Source organism: Macaca fascicularis, chromosome 13, assembly GCF_037993035.2.
Source record: "Macaca fascicularis isolate 582-1 chromosome 13, T2T-MFA8v1.1".
In the NCBI taxonomy this organism is placed as follows: Eukaryota; Metazoa; Chordata; class Mammalia; order Primates; family Cercopithecidae; genus Macaca; species Macaca fascicularis.
In genome coordinates, this window is record NC_088387.1 from 5,734,719 (window position 1) to 5,752,045 (window position 17,327).

Here is a 17,327-nt window from a genome sequence, read left to right on the forward strand (position 1 = left end):
ACGCTGTCGTGTAACAGCGCGCTTTACGGCCGCGGGGACGGAGCGAGCCGGCGCCAGGGCCCCTCGGGCCGGGAAGAGGGGAAGGGGAGCGAGGTTGATGCCCGGCGGACGGGCGAGCGCGGCGTCTTGCCGGCTTCTCACCGCCGCGGAGCAAAGAGTGTCCCGGGAAGCGGCAGGGTCGGCGTCCAGGAGCGGCTTCGGGGGCTCCGGCGGCGGCAGAGGCGGAGCAAGCGGCCCCGGGTCCGGGAGCGGAGGCCCTGGGGGCCCCGCAGGCAGGATGAGCTTGACCCCGAAGGAACTCTCGAGCCTGCTCAGCATCATATCGGAGGAGGCGGGCGGCGGCAGCACCTTCGAGGGCCTGTCCACCGCCTTCCATCACTACTTCAGCAAGGCCGACCACTTCCGCCTGGGTTCGGTGCTCGTCATGCTGCTCCAGCAGCCGGACCTGCTGCCCAGCGCGGCGCAGCGTCTCACGGCGCTCTACCTGCTCTGGGAGATGTACCGCACCGAGCCGCTGGCCGCAAACCCCTTCGCCGCCAGCTTCGCGCACCTCCTCAACCCCGCGCCGCCCGCCCGCGGCGGTCAGGAGCCCGACCGCCCTCCGCTCTCAGGTACCTGCTGAAGCCAGCTGTGCCGTGTGGATAGCGTTAGATTCCGCAGCTTTCCACCCGCGCTGCTGGGAGCTCACCTGAAAGGGAAATTAACTATCCGTGTGAACTGATAATCCTCTTTTTCCGCCTCCCTTTGCGTTCCCACGCCCCTCACTCCCTCCCCGCCTTAACTCTAAAGAATGGAGAGGTGGTAGCTTAATTGCAAGTTCGTGACACCGAAAATAATTTCTCTATACACCCCATCACATCATAGAGCTCAGTGTAGGTCTTGACATGTTTAGTGTCTCAAATACGGTTCGTTCTTCGAAAGCCCGTCTGTGGTGTGTGAAGTTAAAACCAACGATAAGACTAGATCTGTCCCCGGTTTTTAGTCTCAAAGGAGTACGTAGAAGTCAGTACTAAGAAGCTGAAGAAGTTGTGGGCGGAAATACACGTGAAACACCATTAAAGACTTTGCAGCCGCCTGCCTTAGACTGTTAGGGATGGGGGCAGAGGATAGAAAGTCTCAAATTGATGATCTCGCGATTGGAAACGCATGACTTACTGGACATTATGTAAAGTGCATTCATGGTATAAATTATGTAAAATGTATTTACCATTGTGTGGCATTGGTGAGATCAAACTAGTAGGTTGGATGCGAGGCTACATTTTTTTGTTTTTAAGCTCAAACAGGGGATGCTTTATGTGGATTTGCTTTGGGAGAAGACTTGCAGTCAGAAAACAAAAATGGCGTGGTGACAAGGGACCTGAAGGATTTAGGGACCAGTGTAGTGGAGGAAGCACATAGCTAGAGATAGGTAACAGCTTGATCTTAACATTCCTTAACCAGCACAGGTAGGGCCTGCTATACAGCGAGTCAAGGCTAAGGCAGCAGATTTTGAGGTGACACCAGGAGTTTGTTTTTATGGTACAGGAGGGCCGCATTTCTAGTTAGCGTTCCTGCCTGGCACCCCGTCAGGATCTCTGATTGGTGTCCTGTAGTGCCCTTATCTAAGAAGGGCAACCTTTTGTACTGGCTGAGATGCCGTTAGGGTGCAGGTACTTAACCTGCTTTTAAGAAGCTTGTGACTGCCCAGAAAGTGAATGTAACACAGGTTTGTGGTCAAAACCCACCACCTAGGCCTGGCGAGGTGGCTCACGCCTATAATATCAGCGCTTCTGGAGGCCGAAGTGGTGGAGGTTGGGGGTTGGGAATTGCTTGAGGCCAGGAGTTTGAAACCATGCTGGGCAACATAGTAAGACCCTGTCTACAAAAAATAAAAAATAAAAATTGTTGGGCATGGGGTGGCTCACACCTGTAGTCCCAGCTGCTCAGGAGTTTGAGGCAGAAGGATCACTTCAGCCTAGGAGTTTGAGGCTGCAGTGAGTTAGGGTGACAGCGAGACCCTGCTTCTAAACACACACACACACACACAGAAAGAGACAAGCACCACCCTGGGGTGCTGGTATTAGAGGATTGGGACACTATGGGATTTAGGTCAGAGGGCCCTTTGAATTCTGAAGAACAAGTGAGGCAAAGGAACTGTGACTTATTAATGTCATTCTCATATACAGTGAATCTAAACCCACACCTAGTCCGTAGACTGCATTGTACACACAGATTTGCCATGGGTAGGATGGCAGTTGCCAGAGAAAGAATCCATGGATGGATTATATTTAACCGTTTTGTGCCTCAGATTCCTCATCTGTAAAATGCAAATAGTAACAATTGCCAGCTGGTAGAGTTGTTACAAAGAATAAAAGTACCTGTGAGTGTTACCCACTATTATTACCATTATTAAAGTAGGTAGGGATGGTGTGTAGGTAACATAGAAAAGAAAATATCAGTGCCAACACCCCACTCCCAGAGCTGCTGCTGTTTTCTGTTTAGGGTAAGACATTTAGTGGGTATGTCTTCAGAATGCTTTTCAGATGACTCTGAACTGAGGCAGGACTGCGATTGTGTAATGCTGGGTAGTACAGAGGAAGGAAGGACCACCCATGGAGCCAGAGAGATTCTCGGAAGGAGTGATACTTTTGCTGGATATTGATTAGGGATGCAGGTGCGAGGGCGGGAGTGACTCTGCCAGGTATTACTAAAGAACTGGGTGTAAAGCCGTGTGCGGTGGCTCATGCCTGCAATCCTAGCACTTCGGGAGGCCGAGGCAGGCAGATCACTTGAGGCCAGGAGTTCAAAACCAGCCTGGCCAACATGATGAAACCCCATCTCTACCAAAAATACAAAAATCAGCCCAGCATGATGGTGCACTCCTGTAATCCCAGCTACTGAGGAGTCTGAGGCAGGAGAATTGCTTGAACCTGGGAGTCGGAGGCTGCAGTGAGCTGAGATCGCACCACTGCACTCCAGCCTGGCCAACAGTGAGACTGCCTCAAAGCAAAAAAAGGAACTGGGTGTAGAAGTTGAGGGATTTTGTGCAACTGGGGTGTAGGGTACATGGATGGGACAGAAAGTCAAGAAGTGAGATTAGGAAGGTGCGTTGGGACCGTATTATGAAGGGTCTTGTAACGGTATAAAAATCTGGGTTTAATTCTGTGTAAACAGGTTAAGTAATGTGATCAGATCTGCACTCTAGAGATATAACTAAATGGTAAGAGGAAGTGTGGACTATGGGTGGTGAGTGGGCAGGGGTCAAAACTGGGAGCTGGGGAAGTCAGTAGAGGGGGCAAGAGTACTCCAGGCAAGAGAGGAGTGGGGACTAGAGCTGAGAGAATGCAGCCTGTTGACATTGCTGCAGTGGGAGAGATGAGGCTTGATGAGCAATCGAACATGGGACAAAAGGGAAGGAACATTCAGCCTTGCGGGAATTTGTAAACTGCATTGTGTGTTGAATCAGGTAGTGTATTTGGATTGCTACTGGTTGCTCTTCTATTTATTCCACTTTACACAGTGGAAACAGAGAAGAAAGAAAAGCATGTCTGAGCACTGTAGTGTTGTCTGTTTTTGTTTACATATATAAGCTTTAGCCTTTGCAGGAATTGAGGCACTTTAGAAAATGAAGTTATTGGGCCAGGCGCGGTGGCTCACACCTGTAATCCCAGCACTTTGGGAGGCCGAGGCGGGCGGATCACGAGGTCAGCAAATCGAGACCATCCTGACTAACACGGTGAAACCGTGTCTCTACTTAAAAATACAAAAAATTAGCTGGGTGTGGTGGCGGGCACCTTCAGTCCCAGCTACTCGGAGGCTGAGGCAGGAGAAGGGCGTGAACCCAGGAGGCGAGGCTTGCAGTAAGCCGAGATCGCACCACTGTACTCCAGCCTGGGTGACAGAGCGAGACTCCGTCTCAAAAAAAAAAAAAGAAAAGTTATTAATGTAAGAGGTAAAGAGGAAAGAAACACCAGGTGGGGTGCGGTGACTCACGCCTATAATCCCAGCACTTTGGGAAGCCAAGGCAGGTGGATCACCTGAGGTCAGGAGTTTGAGACCAGCCTGGCCAACATGGTGAAACCGTGTCTCTACTAAAAAGACAAAAATTAGCTGGGCGTGGTGGCGGGTGCCTGTAATCCCAGCTAGTTGGGAGGCTGAGGCAGGAGAATCACTTGAACCCGGAGGTTGCAGTGAGCTGAGATCATGCTACTGCACTCCAGCCTGGGGGATAAGAGTGAGACTTCATCACAAAAAAGTAAAAAAAAAAAAAAAAGAGAAAACCACGAAACGCAGCATGGCAGTCAAAGACAGATTTTCTTTAGTGAAAACCTGAGAGGCACTCCTGGCCGATGTGTTAACTAAACAAAACCTGTCTTTCACTGCTAAGCCGCGTTTCGTGTTTTTTCATCTTCCTTTAACTCTTAAAATTAACAGGTACAAAAACCTTAAGTTTCATTGGTAGGACCACAGATCATTGAATTTCAAATGACATATTTAATTACATAGTTCATAAATGTATATATTTGGTTGACTGAAACTTAATTATAATTTAGTTCTTAAAAATATATGGCTTGAAGTGGCAAGTAGCAAGTACTGATTTTACCAGATTCAAGTTGATTTTTAAAAGTAACCATTGGAGAAATTGTTATACATTTTTGTTTGCAGGATTTTTACCTCCTATAACTCCACCAGAAAAGTTTTTTCTTTCCCAGCTGATGCTGGCACCCCCACGGGAACTCTTCAAAAAGACGCCTCGCCAGATTGCGCTGATGGACGTTGGAAACATGGGCCAGTCTGTGGACATTAGTGGGCTTCAGTTAGCCTTGGCCGGTAAGGAGGAATCAATGGTTTGGGCATTCCTGTGTGGTAATATTAGGACTCTCTTGTTGAGGACTCGACTAAAATGATGGTTTTTGTAACTGCTAAAAGGTTAGTATCATCCGTTTTAAAAAGTAGTTTTAGTACTGGATCTTAAATGGAAGTCTTGGCTGGGCACGGTGGCTCACACCTGTAATCCAGCACTTTGGGAGACCGAGGCGGGCGGATTATTTGAGGTCAGGAGTTCAAGACTAGCCTGGCCAGCATGGTAAAACCCTGTCTCTACTAAATATACAAAAAATTAGCCGTGTGTGGTGGTGCACACCTGTAATCCCAGCTACTTGGGAGGCTGAGGCAGGAGAATTGCTTGAACCTGGGAGGTGGAGGTTGCAGTGAGCCAAGAACGCACCACTGCACTCCAGCCTAGGCTACAGCAAGACTCCATCTCTAAATAAATAAATAAATGGAAATCTTTATTTTCGGATGCTAATAGCTTGTACATTCATTTGTAGTTTTCACTTGAGTTGATTGCTTTTCCTGATTTAGAAGAAAGCTGGATAAAATTTAGTGTTTTTTTTTAAGCTCTGATTGGAAGACTTAATATTTGTTAAAATGTCAATACTATCCAAAACAATCAGCAGATTTGGTGTAATTCCTGTCAAAATTCCAACAGTGTTTTTTGCAGAAATAGAAAAATCCGGCCAGTCACAGTGGCTCACACCTGTAATTGGGAGGCTGAGGCACAAGAATCACTTGAACCTGGGAGGCGGAGGTTGCAGTGAGTCGAGATTACACCACTGCACTTCAGCCTGGGTGACAGAGCGAGACTCCTGTCTCAAAAAAAAGGAAAAATCCATCTTTGAACTGAAGAAAGGCTGGCGTAGTAGCTCATGCCTGTAGTCTTTGGGAGAGGCTGAAGTGGGAGGATCATTTGAGGGCAGGAGTTCAAGACTAGCCTGGGCAACACAGGGAGACTTTGTCTCTACAAATAATTAAAAACTTAGCTGGGTGTGGTGGTGCATGCCTGTGGTCTCAACTACTTGGGAGGCCTAAGTGAGAGGATCACTTGAGCCTGGGAGATTGCAGTGAGCTGTGATTGCGCCACTGCACTCCAGCCTGCATGACAGTGTGAGACCTGTCTCAAGGGACCCTCAATAGCCAAACCCAATGTACTCTTGGCATCCTTGTTGAAAATCATTTGCCTGTATATGCCAGGATTTATTTCTGGGCTTTCTATTCCATTCCATTTGTCTATATGTCTGTCTTTCTGCCAGTACCACACTGTTTTGATTACTGTAGTTTTGTACTAAGTTTTGAAATTGGGAGGTATGAAACTTTCAACTTTGTTCTTGTTCAGGATTGTTCTGGCACATTCTGTGTTAAACATGTAAGCAAATGAATGAGTGCTCTTGAAGTAAACAGTGTGTTCTGACAGAAAATAATAGGAGAAGGAGAACTGGTGGTGAGAGAGAAGGTCTCTGAGTTCTGAAGGAGTAGAGGAGGCACTTTGGGCTTGCCTGCTATAAGCATTCATTTTGTCATTTGAGAGCAGCTCAATAGGGAAATTGTAATATGTAGCTGGGTTTGTGAATGCTTGACTTTGTCCTTAAGTAAGCTGAAGTATTAATTTTGACAATGCCCCATCATCCTCTTAGACTTCATAGACCTGTGACATTTGGCTTCTGATATAAGGTGACATGTTGCAATAAACAGCTTTTCCTTTGGAACATTGTTAACCTTTAAACTATTGGGTATTAACAATACAACAATGGGGCCAGGCACAGTGGTGCATACCTGTAATCCCAGCAGTTTGGGAGGCCGAGGCATGAGAGTCACTTGAGCCCAGAAGTTTAAAACCAGCCTGGGCAACACAGGGGGACCCTGTTTCTACAAAAGTAATTTAAAAAAATTAGTTGGGTGTGGTGGTGTGTGCATCTGTGGTCCCAGCTACCTGGGAGGCTGACATAAGAGGATCGCTTGATCCTGGGAGGTCAAGGCTGCACTGAGCTGTGATTGCACCACTGCACTCCAGCCTGGGCAACAGAGTGAGACCCTGTCAGAAAAGCAGAGACAAGAACAATGTAACAAAGGTTATTTTCTGAAACCAAAAGAAATCTTTTTAAGACTTTTTAAGGTTGTACTAATAAGTACAAAAGTACTTATTAGCCACTAGTGCCAGATATAATTTAATAGAAATAAAATGATTATTTTTATTTATTCCTGACAAACACCGAAGATACTTTGAAAACTGGATACAGAAGTGATATATTCTGATGGTTCTAGCTTAGTATTTATAATAATATACTATTTAAACAGTATTTATTTATCATAATAAAGTGAGAATCACATCTCACCTTCCTTTTCACTGGGGATGTCTTGAGCCAGACGTGAGAAAGTTGTGAAGTATATCACGTGGAGGAAGGATCACACGCCTAGAGTAAGGGCTGAGAAGTCTGCCCGAGTGGCTAAGCTTGCTGCTTGCCGTTCTCTCCCCAGCTGGCAGATGTCCGAATCCATTCCTCTTCACAAGTGGAAAGAAAAAGCAAGCATGCCTCTCCACTCTGGGGCCGGCCACCCAGACCGTCTCTCTGGAGGCCTAAAATTCAGGTGTCTTACAGTGGCATCCGTGGACCACAGGTGTATTTTTGGATGATGCAGTTTGTGTTTTCTTAACTTTAAAAAAACAAGAAGACAAGTTAAACATAAGTGACTACAGGGGGTGAAGTTTTACCCCAACAATGACAGTATTCATTTCAGAGGTTTCGTTTTTCTTTATGATTTATTCCTGACAAACACCGATCACTAGTTTACCACGCAACTGGCCAGTTTTTACATTTTGGTTGATAGTATGTTATCTAACTTTTTGTACTTCAACAATCTGATATTTTTTAAAATGGCATTACAGGATAATTTTAGTGAGTATTTCTCTTAATAAATGAATGAGAAAAGATGCTCTGTGTCTCAGGCATCTTTTCATATGTCTGGCCATTTTTCCATTGGGTCGATGGTCTTCTACTGATTTGTATAGTTCTTTACTCAGGAATTTAGCCAAGTGTTTTTAAAATTATACAATCTGAAATAAAACATGCATTCACTTTTTAAAGGAATTATAATTAAGTGAACCTGGAGCAACCTGCCATCCAAGTTAAGAAAGAGAATATTTTCAGGGCCAAGAGGCTCCCTGGGTGTTTCTCCAGGTGGCTGCCTCATCACTAACCTGATTTTTATGATAATCATCCTCAATTTGCTTCCCTCCTGTGCCTGCTCATAGTGTCACGTTGCATGCCCTTGAACTTCATATATGTAGAATTGTACTGCATTTCTTCTTTTGTGCTTCTGTTGGGGGGTGAGAGATGAGTCCATGCCGATGGCGTGTAACTGCAGTGGCTGCTCTTCATTGCTGCTGTGGTACCTTCACACTGTGGAATACCAAGTTCTGTATCCATTCTGCCACTGATGGACATAATACTGCTGTGAACATTCTTGCACCTTATTCTGGGGTGCGTGTGAAAGTGTGTCTCCTAGATGGAAAGAGATGCACATGTAAAACTTTATAAGGAAACGTCAAATTGTTTTCCAAAGTTGCTGTGCCATTTTTCATTCCTGTAACAGTGTGCAAGTTACCTTACATCCTCTTCCGCATTTGATAATGTCAAGTTTATACATTTTTGCCAATCTGGTGGGTATGTTATAGTATCTTGTGTTTTAACTGGATTTTCCCTAGTTCCTAATGGGATTAAACATCTTTTCAGATTTTTTTGGCCATTCAAGCTTTTTAAATAAAATCCTTATTAAAGTTATTAGTTCATTTTTTCCTGTTGGGTTTTTTTTTTCAATTAATTAAAAAATTTATGTACAGTAAGTCCTCAACATCACTGACAGGTTGTTGGAAACTGCGGATTTAAGTGAAGTGATGTAGATCAGGTCCTTGAATAACACTGTTTCATCAACATTGTTTTATTATAACATTGATGAAAATAATTGTTATATGTCGTTTCACTTAGTTGCAGATGCCAAGAATCTTTCAACGACGTTAAGTGAGGACCTGCTGTACGTACAGACACACACACATACTCTTTCTCTCTCTCTCTGAATCTGGCTCTTTGTTTTTCTGTGTTACAGATAGCTGACCTCAGTCGGTAGCTTTTCAGTCTCCTCATGATGTTCATAATTTTAAAACATCTCCTATTTTAACCTTTTCCAGAACGCCAATCTGAACTGCCAACACAAAGCAAAGCAAGCTTCCCCAGTATTCTCAGTGACCCAGACCCGGATTCTTCTAATTCTGGATTTGACAGCTCAGTTGCCTCTCAGATCACAGAAGCTTTAGTCAGCGGACCAAAGCCACCTATTGAAAGTAGGTATATGTAAATTAATTTATATTCTTGGTTTTATTCCGTCAGCATCCTCTAGGACTTTTCAGTTTTTTGAGACATCATCTTATTTTTGTTATGACTTAAATTGTAATTTAGTGTGAACCTTTCTAGTGTAGTGAGTATCTAGAACATAGTAGAGATGTTCAGTGACAGTTTCTTCTTTAAGAAAAGTGCATGCCAAGTTGTTGGTTGCACGTCTATCCTATGCATACCTAAAGATACAGGCCGGGTGCGGTGGCTCACACCTGTAATCCTAGCATTTGGGAGGCCAAGGCGGGTGGATCACTTGAGGTCAGGAGTTTGACACCAGCCTGGCCAACATGGTGAAACCCCGTCTTTACTAAAAATACAAAAATTAGCCAAGAGTAGTGGTGCGTGCCTGTAGTCCCAGCTACTCAGGAGTCTGAGGCAGGAGAATGGCTCGAACCTGGGAGGCAGAGGTTGCAGTGAACCAAGATTGCACCACAGGACTCCAGCCTGGGGGGCAGAGTGAGAGAGTGTTTCAAAAAGGAAAAAAAAAAAATTTTTTTTAATTACAGATTCTGATTTTACTGAAATGAGTCTTTTTGTAGCAGCTCATTATCTTTTTGTTTCATACTTTTTAAGTAATCTTATCACTATCATTTCCTTTTCCATTGTAAAGTTTTTCTTATAAGCTCCTAATTTACTTTAATTCAAAGAAAATACTTGTAGAATTTGAAATAATATTAGCTGCATTTTTTGGGAATTTCTTTAAGAGATGGAGTCTTGCCGTGATGCCCAGCCAAATGTGAGAGTCTACTGTTGAGTTTACAGAAAACATCTATTTTCTGGTTAAAAATCGTCACTTTAACATCTCCACTGCCTCTTCTCTCACCTCACCAGGACTAGCATCTGAATCTGCCTTCAACCACTTACAAAATCTGCCAGACTCCATCCCCTGAGGCTCAGGGATCCTCCTACCTCAGACTCCCACGTAGCTGGAATTACAGGCATGCACCACTCTCCCTGGCATCTGTTTTATAGGCTTCTGTGTGCTCTGAATTATGAAGGCAAGCTTTCTGCTTTGGAATGAGAACATGTTTACCCGGTGATAGTGTGGTATCACCATGAGTTTGAAATTCACACAGTGACTTTTGTACCATTTGGTTTACAGTAGATCTTTGGCATACATAGGTTTAATATTTGAAATTTCCGCTAGTCACAAGTGTGACTGAAATGTCCATGGCATGTAGTGGCTTCTTTTTAATATTTGCTTGGGCACAACTCTACATTGCATAGGTCACCAGGAAGATATGTGAAAAGCAGATCACTCATCATAAGTGGGTCTAGCCAAATACCCGATGTCCCCACCTCGCAGGAACTCTCTACACATAAGGAGTACTGCTCGTAAATTGGTAAAAACTGTATTTTTGTAAGTGGTTGAAGGCAGATTCAGATGCTAGTCCTGGTGAGGTGAGAGAAGAGGCAGTGGAGATGTTAAAGTGACGATTTTTAACCAGAAAATAGATGTTTTCTGTAAACTCAACAGTAGACTCTCACATTTGGCAGGGCTAGGATCCATGATAGGAATAAACGACTTCTGCCCTATGTGGATCCATGATAGGAATAAACGACTTCTGCCCTATGTGGATCCATGATAGGAATAAGCCACTTCTGCCCTATGTGGATCCATGATAGGAATAAGCCACTTCTGCCCTATGTGGATCCATGATAGGAATAAGCCACTTCTGCCCTATGTGGATCCATGATAGGAATAAGCCACTTCTGCCCTATGTGGATCCATGATAGGAATAAGCCACTTCTGCCCTATGTGGATCCATGATGGGAATAAGCCACTTCTGCCCTATGTGGATCCATGATGGGAATAAGCCACTTCTGCCCTATGTGGATCCATGATGGGAATAAGCCACTTCTGCCCTATGTGGATCCATGATAGGAATAAGCCACTTCTGCCCTATGTGGATCCATGATAGGAATAAGCCACTTCTGCCCTATGTGGAAACCATGTGAGATGTGAAATTGGTTCAGCAGAAGTCCTAGCCAGCATTTATTTCAGTGGGTTTGTAACTCAGGGATGAATCTTGTTTTATAAAACAGTCGAGTTGAACCACTTCATTTTCCTTTTGTACTTATATTGTTTTCTGAAAATAAATACAGCATTTGTGAATTTAGGGATTCGTGACGGTCTCCACATTCATTTCAAAATATCAAAAGGCAACCATACTTTTCCTCCTGCTGTTTCATCACCACGTAATTTGTTACTTCAGTTATAAGATGCAAAGATAAAACTAGTACAGATCACAGTGGCGACTGAACGAACAGTGAAAAGCAGAACAAATAGTGGTAACTCAGAATAGGATGTGTGAGGACATAGTACTTCATTTTTTTCATCAAAAGTCTTCACCCGTTTAGCAGTCGCGCCCTTTTGCTGTTGAGTGGTCATGCTTAAGTACAGCGTGGGCAGGCCACGGCCAGGCTTTCCTCATTTCCCCAAAAATGAATAGCTTGTTCTCTGGCATCACGCTGGTATAGTGTTCTTTCACTGTCTTGTTTGCATTCTGACTGAAGCCCTGCCTTCCTGTGTCATTCCTGCTTTTGAGTTTGAAGTATAAGAGTTTTAGTCACGCCATCCTTATTAAGAGGTATCTTTGCATACTTTATTAAGTGAAATGTGTGAGATGTGTAGAGATGTTAGCTTCCTGATAGGAGCAACTATCACTGCTCTCATTACAGGCCATTTTCGACCAGAGTTTATTCGTCCACCGCCTCCACTCCACATTTGTGAGGATGAACTGGCCTGGCTAAACCCCACAGAGCCTGACCACGCAATCCAATGGGATAAATCAATGTGTGTTAAGAATAGCACTGGTGTGGAGATCAAGCGAATAATGGCCAAAGCCTTCAAAAGCCCCTTATCCTCTCCCCAACAAACACAGGTGTGTATTGATTGTAAGCATTTTTTTATCTTTTTCTAAAATTTATTTTTAATTAAAACAAATTTGTTTTTGAGACAGTCTCTCATTCAGTTGCCCAGGCTGGAGTGCAGTGGCACGATCTTGGCTCATTGCAACCTCTGCCTCCTGGGTTCAGGTGACTCGTGCCTCAGCCTCCCCAGCAGTTGGGACTACAGGCATGCACCACCATGCCCGGCTAATTTCTGTATTTTTGGTAGAGATGGGGTTTTGCCATTGTTGGCCAGGCTGGTCTGGCCTCAAGTGATCTGCCAGCCTTGGCCTCCCAAAGTGCTGGGATTACAGGTGTGAGCCACTGCACTCAGCCGTTGTGAGCCTTTTCTTATCTTTAATCCAACAAGAGTATTTGTTTTTTGGAAAGTGATAAGCAGTAAACTAATCCTGTCACCATGAGGCAGCAGTAGGAAGTTGCAAAGGGTTTTGGGTCTCTGAAGTTTTGTTCTGCTCTTTGGTAGTTTTGCTGTGGTGGAGCAAGAAGTCTGATGGCTGAAAATGTTCTGACGTTTGTTTGTGATCAGTTTGTCCCTGGGAGAGGTGGGGTCATGGGGGTGTCACTGCTGTGTACAGCGGGACACTTTCCACAGTGGTTACGTTTGAGCAGACAGTAACGCTTCTGATGGAAAGCGGAGTTACTGACAGGCTGTAGGGAGGAAACAAGGCTGGGAAGGGGAACCCGCCCCCATCACACAGCTGGATCGTGGTGGATTTGAGATTAAAGTAGCCCCCACTGCCCGAGCAGGAGACTGGATCCCCTCCGGAGAGGCAAGGCCACTCTTCTACTGGTTGGTGAATGTTATCCAGTTTGCATTAGAACTTTTCAGGAGATAGTGACCTCTCCAATCAAGTTTGCCACCAAAAATACCATTTTCAAAATGAAATAACGAATAGCAATGTTTGTAGTTTGCTTTGCTCGTGAGACTATCCTGAAAACACAGCCCACTGTGGAACATACAAGTAGACAGGGAAAAAAAAAACAGCATAGGACATTTAAAGAGGAAGTGCTTATTTGGTGGAAAAAATCTTGGGGATACCTGTTTGAATTACAAAGTGTGGCTGTGACTTGAACTGTCAAGTTCTGCAGACTGATGACTTGCAGCAGGTCGGCTGTCCCGCTTCCCACTCCGCCCCCTTCTCAGGTAGTTCTGGTCTCTACCTGAGTGGGGTGGGGCAGGACTGTTTCTTGGGATAACTAGTTGGTCATTAAGATTTTTAGTTACAACAGATGACAGAAAAAAAAAACCTGCAAAGGACTTGACATTGTTACAGCCAGACAGTGTTGTATCTGACCAGACAGTATGGAGTCTGGCTTGATGTCCAGGAAGAGGAATCACTAGCATATTTATAAACTGTCTTAGATGTGTTTGCGTTTTAGTTTGTTCAAAATTAAAATGTAAATTTAGAAATGTCAAGACATCATGGGTTTGAAGGAAGAAATTTATGAAGTTGGTTCAATGCAGATAGTTTTGTAGCTTTTTGTATAAAATGCTTATTTCATATACATGGGAAAAAAAAATTGACTCAAGACCCTCTTTTTCTCTCCCTCTCTCTCTTTAAAAATCTGGTGTATTTAGCTCCTTGGTGAGTTGGAAAAAGACCCCAAACTTGTCTATCATATTGGCCTCACCCCAGCCAAACTTCCTGACCTTGTGGAAAACAACCCTTTAGTTGCTATAGAAATGTTGCTGAAATTAATGCAGTCAAGCCAGATCACTGAGTATTTCTCTGTCCTGGTCAATATGGACATGTCTTTACATTCAATGGAAGTTGTAAATCGGTAAGTTTCTAGATTTGATTAAATGTGTGGGGATAGATACAGATTAGATGGCCAGGAAGGAAAAATTGTAACAGATTTTTGTGTTGATATTATTGGCATAAGAGTAACTATTAAAGAAATAATCTAAGCCTTAGCATTCACTACATGTGAATTTAGCATGCGTTAATAAGAACTGAGGGTAGGATTTCAAACATATTTAGTGTTAGTAGAAGCATAAATGAAAACTGCTGAAATTTATTTTATTTATTTTTTTGAGAGGGAGTCTCACTCTGTTGCCCAAGCTAGAGTACAGTGGTGCAATCTTGGCTCACCGCAACCTCCACCCCCTGGGTTCAAGCAATTCTCCTGCCTTAGCCTCCCTAGTAGCTGGGATTACAGGTGTGTGTGCTACCACACCCGGCTAATTTTTGTACTTTAGTAGAGACGGGGTTTTGCCATGGTCAGGCTGCTTTCGAACTCCTGACCTCAAGTGATCTGCCCACCTCAGCCTCCCAAAGTGCAAGGATTACAGGCGTGAGCCACTGTGCCAGCCAATTACTGAAATTCATTTCCCTGTACATAGTCCTATCTTCTTTATCCCTGTACAAATACAGATATTTTTTTCTTAGTGACTAACAGCTGTAAGTGTGGAAAAATATGGACCTTAGGAGCTGAGAATCCTAGGAATGCCGTCCTAGCTTCCTCATGCTCTTCTCCCAGCCTTTCTGACTCCCCCGTCTCCTGACCCTGCCATCCTTGACTGTCAGGAAAATAGAACGTCCTCCCTTCTTGATGTGTGCTATACAGTGTTTGCATTTTATAGTATTTTCCTTACAAATATCTTTTAGGCAAATTGTGAATTAGATGGGCTGGAGGGCTTCAGTTGTTTATGTGCAGGATGGCCAGAGGTTCAGGTGTGCCTGAGTCCTGGTGGAGGCTTTGCATCTGAGCTCCCTTTCACGTGGTATCCTGCTTTGGATGATAAATTATATGGTCCTCCTATATGGGGAAATCCGTTCTGAGTGCCAAGCGACTAAACTTCAGTGACAGCATAGTTTTTTAACACCTGTTTGTAAGTTGGGGCTTTTTGAAAAATCTATGTGAAATTGAACTACAGAATGTGCCCTTTTTTTTTTTTATCAACTATTGGAGAAAAAAGCCCAGCTGGAAGCCGAGGGAGTGGAAGTATGTGCATAGAAGGAGTGCATTCTTTTAGGGGCAGGAGGGGGAGGAAGCGTGAGGTTTCCAGATTAATTTTTAACTTTAACCTTGGTCACCGGCAAAACCAGCTAGCTGCTTGTTGAAAATGTGTTGCTGCATTTCTCCCACTCCTTGTTCCAGTCTTTCCCCTACTGAGTGAAGACTCTTTTCAGTGGCCCAGTTCTGTGCAGGTTTGCCCGCACAGCGTGGATTGACCACGCTGAGTGTTCACTTCCCCTTCACCATATTCTTATAGCAGTTCTTGTCACTACCAGACATTTGGCCCTGAGTCCAAGATGCAGAATCACTGTATCTTTTTGTCAGTGCGATTCTATCTGCTCAGTATCTTGGAATTCAAGGATAGGGTCCTGTTTGTTTTCCCCCAACACCTATCACAGTGCATCATCCTTAAGCGTGAAAACATGTTTGTTGGTGACACACAAATCTCAAGTGACTGCAGCAGCTCATGACAGTGTCCTTGGAGCACTGCCTCCTCATGCCTTATTGAAAAAAGTTTTGAGGTCTGGTAAGTTTAGAAAAGGTAGCATATATTAATCTTCTTTTGGAAATTCATACCTTGAGTATGGAATTCCTGTTCCCAGCCCACTCATTTTTCTCCTTAAAGCATTCCATGTAATCCTTTGGAAAATACTGGCTTTGGCCTTCATTATGACTCTAAATTCCAATAACAGACCATGACTTATGATTTAACCAAGAATACTCAGGGGCAGGGCTCAAAAAAATAATTGCGGTATGTACAGTTAAGTAGAGACATTTTTAAAAAGTGTTATAATTTATGAGTAAGTAGGTGTGGCTCTTGGGTTTACTTGCCCAAGTATATTTAAAACAAGGGAATTGGATATATCAGATAATTCCACCAGATGACCGAAGCAATTTTTGTATTTTATGGTTAACAGTGTTTTTCGATGTTAGCAAATGAAATTAATGGCCCAAATTTTCTTTTATGAAACAGACTAACTACAGCTGTTGATCTACCTCCTGAGTTTATTCACCTTTATATATCAAATTGCATCTCTACTTGTGAACAAATTAAGGATAAATATATGCAGGTAATAGAAATTTCTGTAAATTTTATAATTGCCTGCCAGGAAAATGAGCACACTAACATTTGTTCTTTTTCCCCTTTTTCAGAATCGGTTGGTGCGTCTTGTGTGTGTGTTTCTCCAATCCTTGATCCGTAACAAAATTATTAATGTACAGGATTTGTTTATAGAAGTGCAGGCATTCTGTATTGAATTCAGTAGGATACGAGAAGCTGCTGGTCTTTTCCGGTTGTTGAAGACATTGGATACTGGGGAAACACCTTCTGAGACCAAAATGTCAAAATAATACCTCATCAGAACCATCCCATCCATTCACTGTTCAGCTGTACTGTGATTTAGTTTTTACACCGTTAAAACCCTGAGTGGATTGCTTGGTCTAATGCATATAAAACAGTACTTTATCTACTTAAAGCAAAGTTTTGCTTTCTTGGATGACTTTTTCCGTGAGATGAATTTTTGATAAGAACTGGGGAAAACGTGTCTTTTAGGTGTCTTGCTGTTGACTATCCACAGGAGGAATGGCTATCCCAAAAAAATAGATGAGTTTTTTTTTTTTTAAGCACTAAAGAACAAAATGTGTTTTTCATTAATACAGGCTTCTGATGAAACAGGAATCCAGTTTTCGTAAAGTTCCAATGTTGATAATGAGAGTAAATTCTTAAACGTTTGTGATACTGTCCTAGAGGTGAAAGCAGCTGAATGTTTCTGAACCATCAAGAGGCAAACAGGAGTTTGGTTCTTGAACCTGCTTATGCACAAAGCTCTTAACTCCTCATGAACCAAGGATTTACTTGTAACTTTCTCCTTGTCGTGGAGGCTTAATAGACAACAGAATAAATGCATTTCTTGGGCCTCTTATAAACTTGGGAACGCTTAGAAAGCTGCTTCTATTACCAGGCTGTAATAGCTGGTATAGTTTTTTGGTTTTTTTCCCTCTTAAGATGTTCTGTTATTAGTCTGAGACAGCTATTTTTTTGTTTTAAGGAAAAACGTCAGTCAGTGCTCTGGGAGGTAACTTCCTGTGGGGTCTGCACCCTCCTGTCTGGGTGGTGGATGTGGGTTTGAGAAGTAGGAGAGCAGGGTGGTACCATGTGGGCTCTTACCCTTTCTGTGATTTTGGACAACAGTGCCTTCCATTAAAGTTCTTTTTATCAGCTGTTATCTGATATATTTTTTAAGAAAT

General features: G+C 43.5%; 1 protein-coding gene and 2 long non-coding RNA genes across 6 annotated transcripts; 2 read left to right on the forward strand and 1 right to left on the reverse strand.

Moving 5' to 3' along the window:
* The first annotated feature begins 18 nt into the window (after positions 1-18).
* CNOT11 (CCR4-NOT transcription complex subunit 11) lies at positions 19-17,303 on the forward strand. Of its 3 annotated transcripts, XM_005575102.4 has the most exons (7): positions 19-611; positions 4,645-4,809; positions 9,002-9,154; positions 11,889-12,091; positions 13,699-13,901; positions 16,054-16,150; positions 16,233-17,303. In XM_005575102.4, the coding sequence occupies exons 1-7, from the start codon at positions 98-100 to the stop codon at positions 16,428-16,430; spliced, it is 1,533 nt and encodes a 510-aa protein (XP_005575159.2). In that variant the 5' UTR covers positions 19-97; the 3' UTR covers positions 16,431-17,303. The 3 variants fall into 3 exon arrangements, 2 of the variants coding, with proteins under 2 accessions (XP_005575159.2, XP_015288764.2); XM_015433278.3 differs by lacking the exon at positions 4,645-4,809; XR_012421959.1 differs by lacking the exons at positions 11,889-12,091; positions 13,699-13,901.
* LOC135966757 (uncharacterized) lies at positions 1,800-2,030 on the forward strand. Its single transcript, XR_010580308.2, has 2 exons — positions 1,800-1,935; positions 1,968-2,030. It is a non-coding gene; the product is annotated as an uncharacterized lncRNA (long non-coding RNA).
* On the reverse strand, positions 4,454-9,145 carry LOC141408303 (uncharacterized). 2 transcript variants are annotated; one of them, XR_012421969.1, is made up of 4 exons: positions 8,929-9,145; positions 8,015-8,318; positions 7,152-7,470; positions 4,454-6,850 (listed from the first exon to the last, which is right to left on the reverse strand). It is a non-coding gene; the product is annotated as an uncharacterized lncRNA (long non-coding RNA). The 2 variants fall into 2 exon arrangements; XR_012421968.1 differs by lacking the exon at positions 4,454-6,850 and having other exon boundaries at positions 6,924-7,470.
* Positions 17,304-17,327: the final 24 nt, after the last annotated feature.

Coding starts and splice junctions, on each gene's coding strand:
- CNOT11 (XM_005575102.4), top strand. CDS start 98: ATGCCCGGCGGACGGGCGAGCGCGGCGTCTTGCCGGCTTCTCACCGCC. Junction 9,155..11,888: donor ACCAAAGCCACCTATTGAAA/GTAGGTATATGT, acceptor CTCTCATTACAG/GCCATTTTCGACCAGAGTTT. Junction 13,902..16,053: donor TCAATGGAAGTTGTAAATCG/GTAAGTTTCTAG, acceptor TTTATGAAACAG/ACTAACTACAGCTGTTGATC.